General features: G+C 41.7%; 1 protein-coding gene across 2 annotated transcripts in view; it reads left to right on the top strand.

The window, feature by feature from the left end:
- The window catches only part of LOC108929682 (rap guanine nucleotide exchange factor 6-like), a 31,587-nt gene extending 20,050 nt beyond the window's left edge, over positions 1 to 11,537 (top strand). For both annotated transcript variants that reach the window (XM_029257648.1, XM_029257649.1), the window contains 14 exons: positions 500 to 514; positions 1,110 to 1,350; positions 1,800 to 2,183; positions 2,726 to 2,937; positions 3,438 to 3,561; positions 4,407 to 4,430; positions 4,915 to 5,135; positions 5,934 to 6,113; positions 6,316 to 6,435; positions 6,596 to 6,694; positions 7,496 to 7,670; positions 8,383 to 8,774; positions 9,428 to 9,715; positions 10,935 to 11,537. In XM_029257648.1, coding sequence (XP_029113481.1) covers positions 500 to 514; positions 1,110 to 1,350; positions 1,800 to 2,183; positions 2,726 to 2,937; positions 3,438 to 3,561; positions 4,407 to 4,430; positions 4,915 to 5,135; positions 5,934 to 6,113; positions 6,316 to 6,435; positions 6,596 to 6,694; positions 7,496 to 7,670; positions 8,383 to 8,774; positions 9,428 to 9,715; positions 10,935 to 10,957 — 2,498 coding nt within the window. In that variant the 3' untranslated portion in view covers positions 10,958 to 11,537. The remainder of the gene's footprint in view (positions 1 to 499; positions 515 to 1,109; positions 1,351 to 1,799; positions 2,184 to 2,725; positions 2,938 to 3,437; positions 3,562 to 4,406; positions 4,431 to 4,914; positions 5,136 to 5,933; positions 6,114 to 6,315; positions 6,436 to 6,595; positions 6,695 to 7,495; positions 7,671 to 8,382; positions 8,775 to 9,427; positions 9,716 to 10,934) is intronic.
- The last annotated feature ends 935 nt before the right edge of the window (positions 11,538 to 12,472 follow it).

Genomic DNA, 12,472 nt, shown 5'->3' with positions numbered 1-12,472 from the left:
AGCTTTCCAGATTTTAGGTGTACTTTCAAACAGATGCCAGCATCAGTTATTTTTTGTTCTTAATTTCGCATTATTTACACAAGATTGTGAAGCAGGTAGCTTTTAATTTCCAGCCTTTAGAGGTTAGATTGCAGTGATTTTGGTAAACTATATCCACTCTCTGGAAATGGAAAAAAGATAATCTTTTAATCTTTGAGTGTTTCCTATCCTCTGTGAAATTCCTGAGTTTGTAAGTCAGTCTGTGGCATAGCGAATGTATGAGTGACACTGGAAGTCTATGCTTATTTGAGTGATGACAAGTTTATAGGTGTACTGTAATTTAATCTGAGATATACGCTGCTTTGGAGAAAAGCATCTTCTAAATGAATAAATGTAAGTGTAAATGTAAATGTACTGCACCAACTCCTTGTAGAAGGATTCACAGAGAAAGGTTTTTGAATAATTTTTACAATTGTAGTTTGTAATCAGGTGTGTTTTTATTTCCCTCTTGCCAACCCAGCTTCAGGATTCTTCTGTAAGTATGAGTCAGTTTGATTGGTGAAGGGCTACATCAAATAAATTCATCAGTAAAGATGTATTGGCATTTATCCTTCATTTGTTTCCAATATGTTTTTGTTTTTTACTTTCGCTGGTCTGTTCGACTATTTGTTGAGTAGAGATATAAATGCACTCACAGTGGCAGGCATCCAGACAGGTTTCTAATCCAGCCTGACTACATGTGGGTGTAAAATTCATACTTCACAAAATTTTTTGAGTTCATGTTCAAGGTTAGTTAGTTCTCAAGTTACCCAATTAGTCAGTATATTGATATTATAAGTAGCTGTTTAGAAAAAAAAAATCTTAATGGCAATGAATTTGCTCTGTAATTAAAATGAAAGTACAATTAAAGTTGTATTCCACAAGGGATTTTAATGGCAGAGCAAAGAGTCCCTGTTTAGCAATGTGTCCAAGTAATGGAGTTCTAAACAAACAGCATGAAGTAAATGCAGCTTGCTGTCTTTTTTCCAGCTTTTATTGAGAACAAGTATCTTACAGTATTCTGTGCACTCTGCAGTACATTAACATGGATATTTACTTGATGTCTAAAACCATTTTTTTTTTTTAAACAGACAATCCAGATCAGGTAATCCGCGTATTCAAAGCGGACCAGCAAAGCTGCTACATCCTCATCAGCAAAGACACCACAGCCAAAGAAGTCGTGTCCCACGTGGTGACTGAATTCGGCTTAGCGGAGGCATCTGAGGCCTACTCTCTGTGCGAGGTGTCGGTCAGCCATGAGGGGGTCATCAAACAGAGAAGGCTGCCTGACCAGCTCTCCAAACTGGCTGACCGCATTCAGCTCAACGGCAGGTACTCATCACGACTACGTGTCTTTTCAAAGGACCTCTTTTTCACATCCAGAAGGGCTGCTGGTGACACTGAAACACCACACGTCACACAGCAAACTAGCCTGCATCAATTTCTTCCCAGCTAGTCCATGATGAATATTTCATCCCCCTTTGCCTCCGCTTCCGCGGACAAGCCTGCCTGAAATAATTAATGCAGCTCTTAAAAGGCACGGAAAGGAAGGAATCCATGGTTTACATGTTCACTTTCACATTAGAAAAAAATACCCTCAAGTGTAAGTAAATTCATTTACAATGCTAACAGAATAGTACCAAGCAGGGGTAGCGGAATGAATTCTCGGATTCTTAGAGTAATATAAGTGAACCTTTGATAGGAATATCTTCTCCTCTACTCAGCCAACACTGCACCTTTTCTGCCTTTCCCACTGAGGTGCCATGGTATTGTCTTGGTAGGTACTACCTGAAGAACAATGCAGAGACAGAGACACTTTGTTCGGATGATGATGCCCAGGAGCTGCTCAGGGAGAGCCAGATCAACCTACTGCAGTTGAGCACCATAGAGGTCGCTGCCCAGCTCTCAATCCGTGACTTTGAGCTCTTCCGCAACATTGAGTCCACTGAATACGTAGACGACCTCTTCAAGTTGGAGCCTGCTGCTGGTGACACACACCTCAGACAGTTTGAGGACCTTATCAACCAGGAGACCTTCTGGGTGGCCACTGAAATCCTCAAAGAAGCCAACACACTCAAGAGAATGAAGACCATTAAGCACTTCATCAAGGTCGCCCTCCACTGCCGCGAATGCAAGAACTTCAACTCCATGTTCGCCATCATTAGGTACATTTCTGTTCGTTTTCATGAAGAGGAAAACCAAACTCTCTCAGATACTACAAATGACATTTTTTTCCAGGTCTAAAAAATGCATGCCTGTTAAAGGTCAGCAGTATGTGGAGCAACACACACACTGTAAGCCACACATTAGGAGCCTTCAGATATGTTTGTTTTCATAATAATTTATATTTGAGGGAAAATACAAACAAGGTACTGTAAAGAAAAAGAATCTGTAGAACGGTACACTTTAACTATTTAACTGAATATTTTCTGGTTGAGAAAAAAAGGCACTAAATGTGAAAGGGGTTGTGTGAGTTGTGAGTTAAGGAAGTTGGAACAGTCTAATTGCATGTGCTTTACTTATTGAGGACAAGCGCATCTAGGTGCCATAGTGCCGAATCAAGGCCACATTCAATCCACATGTCTTTCTTGGATGATAAAACTGTAAATGTTAACAGTTAACAATTAGTTTTTCTGGGTATAATATGGGAATTCAGATTGCATATTTCAACTGTCTTATCTTTATGTGTTGTCCTCCTGATACACAGTGGGCTGAACTTGGCTCCTGTGGCTCGTCTGAGGGGAACATGGGAAAAACTGCCAAACAAATATGAGAAACTGTTTCGGGACCTGCAGGACCTGTTTGACCCCTCCAGGAACATGGCCAAGTATAGAAATGTGCTCAATGCCCAAAACATTCAAGCCCCTATCATCCCTCTGTTCCCAGTGCTGAAGAAGGACCTCACTTTCCTGCATGAGGGTATACATTGTTTCACAGTTTCTCAAAACGGGTCTTTAGGCTGCAAATTCCTCAGCAAGTTCTTCTGTAACAAGATTGTTCAAATTAATTAAATCCTTTAATCTGCATTTTTGTTCAGTCTTGACTTCTGAAAAAAATTAATATTAGCGTACAAAATTGCAACAGCAGATTATGACCAAAGAAAAGGACTTGACACATGTTTAATGCCCACTCACTGACTTGAGCTATTTGCAGATATGTTAATAATGAATTAACACCATGGGAAATAATAAATTATATGCTTGTTGGGGCAAAACCCATTAAATGCATCATCAGCTATCTGCCCATTGCAACATCATTCACTGCTGCATCAGAGCGCGTAAGTAATTAACAGTAAAAGAGGGAACCAATTTTGGGGGTAGGAGATTAATAAATATGTGATTCTGCAGTCAGGAATCACATGTGCCATTTTTCCTTCATTTAATTTACACCCTGAAGCAATTTACTCATGTTCTGTGCAGGAAATGACAACAGCGTGGAAGGGCTAGTAAATTTCGAGAAGCTGCGGATGATTGCTCAAGAGATACGCAATGTTGTGCGCATGACCTCGGCCAACGTGGACCCAAACCTCATGTTCAGGCAGAGGTTAGTCATTGTGGATTTGCACTGACTGCTACAGCTGCTAGAGTGTGTTCTGTGTCTGTACATCCTCAATAGGTCGTATGCAACTAGTATGTAAGCTATAGATGTTCTGTTGTGCTCCATGTCGCTTTGTTAGGAAGAGTGCACTGTCAAAATAAATGAAATAACTAACTTAGTCACCTTGGTGAGTAAGGTGTGTGGGCTGATAACACTACATAGTATCTATTGGAAGTCGCTTTGGAGAAAAGTGTCTGCTAAGTAAATAAACGTGAATAAATGTAAATGTAAATGTGTTTAAGTTAAATGTACATATAATGGATATGTAACAATGTATATATGGAACAGCAGGTTGCGCAGTGGTTAGAGCTTATGCTTTGCAACCAAAGGGTCTGAGTTTCAGTCCAAGATCTTAGTACCTTTAGCAGTAGTACCTTTGAGCAAGCTAAATCATAAAAGTTACACAGCTAGGTAAATATAACTTACGTAGTATATAAACCAAACATTGCAAGTCCCTCAGGCAGCTAAATAAATAATGCTTTTTTTTTTTTTTTTTTTTTTGAAAAAAAAGGTTGTTCTAAGAAAGCGGATGTTCTTTCTTACTTGAGTAACAGTATGTTGAAGTGAAGGATGAAATCAAAGGCTGGAAATCTAGATGAAGTTATCATCACATTAAAATACCAGCTTTAATGTGCAGGTGCTCCAGTGAAATTAGCTTGAGGTACTCCATACATTGAATTAGCTCTCTAATGCCCACTTTTCTATGTCTCTTTTCTTTCCTAATCATGTGCATCCTGAATCTCCGTCTCGCAACCTGCGTCTCCGATAAAATTCACGGGGTTTGCTTTCAGGAAGAAAAGATGGAAAAGCCTAGGGTAAGACCACAGTACATATCCAAGGCTATCATTAACTACAATCCACATGATATCTGCTGGTAATGATTAATGCCCTGCATCTGAAATGAGTTCACTAAAGACAGTACAAATTTAGTTCATGTAACAGCATGTATCCTTATTATTAGTTCCTTATTAAATCACAGTCTTTTTATTTCACAAACTTTAATATTATTTGAGCACAACTGTTTTTGCTTTGGTTTGGGTAAAAACTGCAGTGCAGATGGTGAAAAAAACAAAGAAAGCAAAGAATGATTACATGAATTTCAATTTTGAAAATATGTACTAATCTTCAATTTTTATAATGTATATATATAACTCTGGATTTACTCAAGTGAAATGGAATAGTTTATAAGCTGATCAGAACTCCATGTCAGAAGTATTAGATGAAAAACAGACACCTGGACCAGTAATCCATGTCAATGGTGTGATCCGTCCCCTCTTCTCTGTTCCGCTCTGTCCACAGATCCCTAAGCCAAGGCACACCCAATTCTAACATCCTGGAAGCCCAAAGCGGGGGCAACAAGAAGCGTGTGCGCCGCAGCTCATTGCTCAATGCCAAGAAGCTGTACGAGGACGCCCAGATGGCCCGCAAGGTCAAACAGTACCTGTCCAACCTGCAGGTGGAGACAGACGAGGAGAAGTTCCAGATCATGTCACTGCAGTGCGAGACAGGTTACAGCTCCTGTGAGTGTTCCTTGTCTCAACAAACTGTAGAGGCAAAATTAAAAAGTTTTTGTAAAGTAGTCATTCTTTGTTTCCAGAACCCTATCGTCATAGCAGACTGCTTAAATATTTCATATACAATGCGTCCCTTTCAACAAAAAGATGATTGCGTGCGATTCACGTTTCCCACACATTAACAAAGCAAAAAGTAGAGGCTCTGGGTCATATTTAAAATCAGGATACCCTTCCTTCTGTCAGTATATGTGTAGCCATTAATAGGCCGTCCAGTTTTCCACCATCCCGATCAATGTCCCGTCTACCTCCGCAGCCACGTGGGTCACTGCAGCAGGAATCGTTGTGAAATTCATGAAGATGGTGATGCGTGTGCTTTGGCAGAGGACAGTTCTGAAGCGTTCACTCAGATGACATATTTGAACTGTCTTATATAGGCATAGATTGCAAAGTATAAATCACATGCCATAGGTGATCTAGCACTCAGCTTCCATAAGCAATTCTTCTTAGGCCAGTAAACACAGAATGACAGTTTAATTAGTAGTTCTGGCTTTTTTGTTAAACTGGCATACCACTTTGATATCCTGCTAGTAAACGTACTGGTTTCCCAGACTCCCCTGTCAGTCTCTAAATGAAACCTATGACCAGTCCATTTGACCAGAAGGGAAATCCAGAAGGCTGTCTGTGGACTTTCACTTCCACACATAGATCTAATCATGAGCCTCCTGCTCTCTAATCATTGTATCTGCTGTGGGTATTACAGTCTTGGGCTGCTAACGGTGATGCATTATTCTGTTGTTGTGGCAGCGTCCAAAGGCCTGGGGGAGAGGAGGTCGGTGAAGTCAGATGTGTCCCCAGTGTCCCATCGGCCATCAATAGCGTCGGGGAAGTCCCCACAGCATCGCATGAGCCAAGTGTTACTGGCGCCGCCAGTGAGCCTCTACGCACTGCGCAAGAAAGGCACTGCCAAGGACTCTGGCCCCCACAGTGCGTCCGGCTCCGCTCGCACTACTCCTCTATCCTCCCCTTCCAGAGATCCCTTCCACATACTGTCCCATCTACTGGGGATTATTCAAGCAAAGTTACCGGGACTGTCCTGCTACACATTGGCTTAAAGATTTTGGAAGGTGCTCAGTGGTCTTTATCTTGACACACCTGGTGAAGGCAGTTCTGTTTTTACATCTTGCAGGCCCCAGCCCTCCTCAAATGATCAAGAGGCCGACGACAGAGTCATTTGAAGACTGGGGTGAAAAGGTGGCCTCTGAAGATTCCAGCCCCACAGTGTCTCCACATGGGTCCCCACACAAGGGTAAGAAAAAGTCAGTCAATCAAGTGACATCTTCTCTCAGTATTTTCTATACTTGTATAGAGGTACCAAGCACTTCCTGCTGCAGCGGTGTGTTCCGCTGGTCACATGTCCATCAGCTCATCTCTCTCCTGCTTTGATTTCCCCTTGCTGTCTGTTACAGGAAGTGGTGGGTCCAGGTCTCGGAATCCCAGTCCAGTGCACCTCTTGAGCTCCTCTCCAGCCAGTGAAACCAGCACCAAGCTCATCTGTGCTCACATAGGTGGGACTCTCTCAGAGTTAGAGGACACTAGAGTTACCACAAATCACATAAGTTTTCCCAGTCTTTACAGTGGAGAGACCATCTGAGAAAAATGTATTTCACAACAATTATATTCAGTTAAATTGCTGCAGTTCACAGCTTTAAATCTGCTCATATAGATAATACGGAATAGGGAAGGGATTTCGAGTTTTCTACACAATGAAGCTGAAAATGACAAATAACCTCATTATACTTTTACAAAAGGAAAGTGCTTTTGTTTTTTACTAACAAATAACCAAAATGCTACTGAAATATAAAACTTTATAATTATATAAGTTTATGCAACTGAAATTGTAATTTTTGAAATAGGCTAATATGCCAAATCATTTTAGAGGTCTGAAAAGAACTGAATTTTATTTAGATTGTTATTATCTAAAGACATGTAATAAACTTACGTGTAGAAACATATATACTTAATATAAACTTATATATACTTTATGTAGATTTGTATTATATAATCAGAATCTCTTAATAATGAATTTCTATATGCTAGTCATTCTGTGTGTTTACTGCAGCGGAAATTGTAATTTTGAATTAGACTAATATGCTCATTTTAGATAAGGTTGTAAAAAGAACTAGACGCCGCTGTGTGTTTTGGAGAACACACACTTATTTGCACATTGCAGATGATTGCTCTAAATAAGCATTTGTTTGCATGGAAATCATAAAAAGCTGTAATCCTATAAAAGTTGCTATAATACTTCAGTGTTATATTTACATGGGGATGGCATGGTAACACGGTTTGCTTCCTGTGTCCATCAGGAAAGCTGGACAGTGTTGGGAATAACAACTCCCCAGTGGAATCTCCTTTGACTCCGGGTTCGGAAAACTGCTGCCACGTTAAAGCCTGCGCAGATGCTCCTAGCCCTACCTACGCTCCGATGGGGAGGAGGGACCGCACCTACGCAGACATCAAACACAGCCAGTCTTCCTCCAGGTAATCCACACTTATCTCCATTTCATACACCTTGTAGGATAAAGGACTCCATGCCAAACTCAGCCTAAGGAGCAGCAGGATGGAGTGCTTTCAGATCCCACAGAGTCATGGAGGTTTCCATGACAATTTTACAGCTTTGTGCTATAATCTGATGTAGTGGCCGGTGTTGTTCATGTAGATGTTTACTAAGGAAATTTCTTATAGTGAAACACTAAAACTGAAACACTAAAATTCAGGAATGGTTCAGTGGTGTTGTTTTTTATTACATAAATATTATCTCACCAGTTCCCATGTGGTCTTTACAGCTGGAGCAGGATGCGTTTACAGGGTGCGTTCACTGTGCTGTAGTTACGGTGTATAGTTTATTACTGTTAAATCAAATATGGCTGAGAATACAGCACTTGCTATGAAGTGTCAGTCTCTGTGAACAATGAGTTCCTATGTAACCTGAAAAATGTAGACTTTTTAAACGGAAGACCTTCTATCTGGTATCATTTCCTTGCTATTATCCCTTTTGCTTCACTGCTTGACTCTATTCATGTACACCGTACTTCCACTTGTCCAATCCGTCTTAAAAGTTTCCCTGTCTATACAGCTGGGTATTTTTACAGGTCAAAGTAATTCCTCGAGGGTACGAAAGTAGAAATCCTCCAGGGAGTTGCATCAGTGCCCTTCGCAGTTTCATTTCCTTCACTGTTGTGTCTTCCCTCAGCTCCTCTCTGGTGAGGACGGCTGTGACGAGGGCATCCACCCTCCCGTGCTCCGTGATCCAGAGGCAGCTGGCCCAGGACCATGCTGCCGTCTCCGTGGAGACAGGCGGACGCGGGAGCCCGCCGTTCTGCTCGAGCAACTCCCAGCAGGACCTCCAGAGCCCTCCGACTCATCGAGCCAGGGCGAGCCCAGACGCCCTCCGTCAGACCCAGCGCTCACCTCAGCGGGCCCTCTCCAGCCCCCTCTGCGACCCCCCAGATGGGGACAGCAGCATCGGCAGCTGCAGAGCCACAGAGACTGCCGCCTTGGTGCATGCAGAGCCTCCTCGCAGGGCTCAGAGCACAGACTCCGCCTATAAAGCTGTCACTGCAAGCACAGACCAAGGACTCGTGGGTAAGGAGTCTTATCCACCCAGTACTGTTGAAAACACAGTATGCTGCACACCTACACCTGGGCAGAAATGCTTCTAAAGCAGCTGCAGGCTTTATTGTATTAAAATAAAATGCTGCATGAAGTCATCCTAGGGGGGTGCAGTGATGCAGTGGGTTGGACCGGGTCCTGCTCTCCGGTGGGTATGGGGTTCGAGTCCCCCTTGGGCCGCCTTTCGGCAGACTGGCATCCTGTCCTGGGTGTGTCCCCTCCCCCTCCAGCCTCACACCCTGTGTTGCCGGTTTAGGCTCCGGCTCCCCGCGACCCCGAATGGGACAAGCAGTTCAGACAGTGTGTGTGTGTGTGTGTGTGTGATCGTAGAATTTTAAAGGATATTCGCATAACCTTTGCTAAATCACACGCACTCACTACTGATAGTGATTGTTGATATACAAGTGTCCCTGCAGGTCACCAGTCCATCGCAGCCTTTGCTAAATCACATATGGACATTTTTGTAACGTTTTTTCTTTGCGTCCTGTAGCACTTTAATGTGAAAATGTACAATAACTACCTTGGTAGTGTTTTATAACAAAAATATGATAAAAATAACATACCATGTTCAATTTTCCTGTTGGTCAATGTTTTGTAAAAGCTTCCCTGTCTCTCTTGCTTTTTAGTGTACTGTGTAACTTCTGGCACGAAGTACAACAGGCACAGGGGACCACCTCCAACCCCACCAGGTTATCAGGGCCTGTCCCTGGGAGACATGCAGGAGGAGGGGCCCAGACACCCCCACGCCAAACCTCCAGACTACAGCGTGGCCCTGCAAAGGTCCCGGCTGCTGCAGAGCCCCTGTGGCCCCGGGGGCCCTGAGGTGATGCCCGACATCCTGATGCAGGCCAAAAAGCCAGCAGACAACCCCCTCGACTCTGAAAGCGCACGGAGATCGGCTGCCAGGAAGGACGGTACGTGAGGAAAAGACAGGAGAAATTCTGCTCTATATATGTATCCATTGCACGTTTGCTGTCCCCCCAGAGCTGAGACGTTTACTCATTTTGCTGACACCTTTCTCCAAAGCAACTTATAAGGATAAATTACATATGATGATTTACCCTTTCGCTGAATAATTTCTACTGGGGAAATATAGGGTAAGTACCTTGCTCAGGGACACTACAGCAGGAATTGGTACTTGAACCTGCAACCTCTGAGTCCATAGGAAGCAGCTCTAAACAGTACACTACCTGCTGCTCATGTTCAGGCAGAACTTACTGTACAGTGACTATGATTTATCAACTGTGATCTATTTCTTCATACCTGCACTATCACTGGTTAAAATTATGTGTGTCTTATGTTTCACACAGTCCATCTGGGATAGACAGCAAAATTTTATTATGCCATATAACAACAATCACAGCAGCTACTGAGTCAAAACAGACAACAGAAATAGTTAAGGCCCCCTCTCCCCACTCCTTTCACTAGCGCGCATCTCATCTGCTGGACCTTTTGAGCACTTTGAAATGAACCTGATGCTGAAAACCTTTAGCTGTGCTGTGTGAGGTCACTGCAGTTTGTGAGCACCTTTAATGAAATGGGGAAATAGCATGCATCAGGGATATTCATCTCCCTTCACAGCTTTGTGTTCTTATTTCTGCTGAAATTCCATTTTTGATATAGGATTTCTGCTGCTGTCTGTTGAAATTTTTTATTTTTTTTGGATAATACAGATTATTTGGAGGGAAACAATTTATGAAAGTAAATGATAATAAAGTTAAAATGAAATCAGTATGAATAAGTTGCATATACTATAACAATCTGCATAACATTTTCAGTAGTTAGTTATTACAGTATATGCCTCTCTGCAGGGGCAAAAATACAAAAGAAGACTCCAGGACACCCATTTTGTAACACTTTAGTTAAGACCTCCATACTGCCCCCTTAAACTATGCATCACACTTTAAATACGAACAGTGGCTGATTGTTACAGTATATAACACTCTACACAACAGGCCCGTAATACATTATACAACACGTTGTGTTTTGTGACCATCCTTAATTGATGCCTAGTTTATGAAAGTGTTGCAAAGACCCTATGTATGGCCCTTCATTGGCAGTGTTTTGGATTTTATATTTAACTTGCTTGAGTGCTTCTTTTTTAAGTACAAACATTTTAAATTGTCTTTCCAGATGAGCAGGTTTCGGCTGTTTAGCTACTGCATTTCCATTGGAGTCCTCTGGGGGTGCACTTGAGCTCAATGGGTAAGACTCAGGATGGGAGGCCAGTGCTGACTCTGCGCCGAGCACAGCTTTCCACCCCCCGTCCCACAGCACCTCCAGCCCAAATTCACGTCAGCAACAAACAAAGAAAGGATCTGCCTCCAAAAATGTTTCATCGTGATACTTACTTTTCCCTGACATGTTGGGGAAATACATTTTATCCAGGGCATCTTCACAACTGTAGTTTTTAAGGAGACGGTTCATAATCTAGTAATCATTTTGCTGAGTCTGCTCTTCTTTGACTGTGCTGCCATGTTCTGTAGCTTTGGATGGCAAAGACAATATTTGAGGCTCAGATTTGTTCTGCTCTGTTCATACTGCTTCAGCTGAGTGTATGACTCACATTGACCTTGATCCTTTGTGTGCTGTTGTTTATTATTACATTTTAATTAGGCAGATCCTTTTTATCCAGAATGATCTACAAGGATTTGATACCATGCGGTAGGTATAAATGTAGGTATACAGTTATTTAGGTATTATTACAGTGTATGCGTTGTAAATTTGTCATCAGAAAAAAAGACTCCAAGAAATCATTTTTACAAGAGGTAAAACCTTTAAGATGAAAACTGTGAGTAAAACAGCTGTATCAAAAAGCTTAATCATTTTGTTTTAGTATGTATTTGTATCTTATTCGTTGGATAGCTCGTTCATTGCTTACATATGGAATACATGCCTTTTGTACAGTAGCTGAATTTTTTTCTCAAGATGAAGTTACATGTTTTGTGCAAAGTAGATCTATGTTTAATTTATGAATAACTATTTTAGTGCTAGCTGTAGGGACTAGTCAACCAATAGTCAATTGTTTTATAAGTTATTGCTGCTATGTTCAGAGAAGCTGGTTTTGCATATTTTCAGTAAGAAACAGTGCACCAAAAATTATGATTTAAGAGACCAGTTAACAATTTAGGTTTAATATAAGAAAAGCGATATAGTTCTTTCAACATAGCCACCAGTAAAGAAATTAATATCAGACTTATTTTTGATGGTGATGTTAATAATACAAAATGTTCATACAAAATATCTCTTCAGGGCCCTGACAGTTTAGTTTTATGCATTCATATATTATTCCAGTTTTTCTGAGGCTACAAACAGAAACTCAGAAACCCACTCAGTGGCCAGTGTTTGGCAAAGTGGTATATGGAACTGCATAAATTAATAACTGAATGTACAGTACTACATAAAAATCATTTTCACAAAATCTAACCACAGGGGCCAACTGTAAGGTTAGTTGAAGACTAGGAACGTGTTGTCAAAAGGCGGGGATGACGGTTTAGCGCAATGAACCAAACAAACACGTCGACTATGCCAGGGTGGAGCCTTCAGCAGCATAGTTTCAGACAGGCCTCATCCCAGAAATGTCACTGGCCTCTGTTCAAATGTGCATAATTCATATTGCATGCTGAATATTTTCAGTCATCATGAGCCCAGATACCAGAATACACCTTTAC

The sequence above is a fragment of the Scleropages formosus genome, chromosome 13 (assembly GCF_900964775.1).
Source record: "Scleropages formosus chromosome 13, fSclFor1.1, whole genome shotgun sequence".
NCBI classification, from domain to species: domain Eukaryota; kingdom Metazoa; phylum Chordata; class Actinopteri; order Osteoglossiformes; family Osteoglossidae; genus Scleropages; species Scleropages formosus.
Note: the sequence above shows the minus strand (reverse complement) of the source record. Positions and strands in the feature narration are given on the sequence as shown.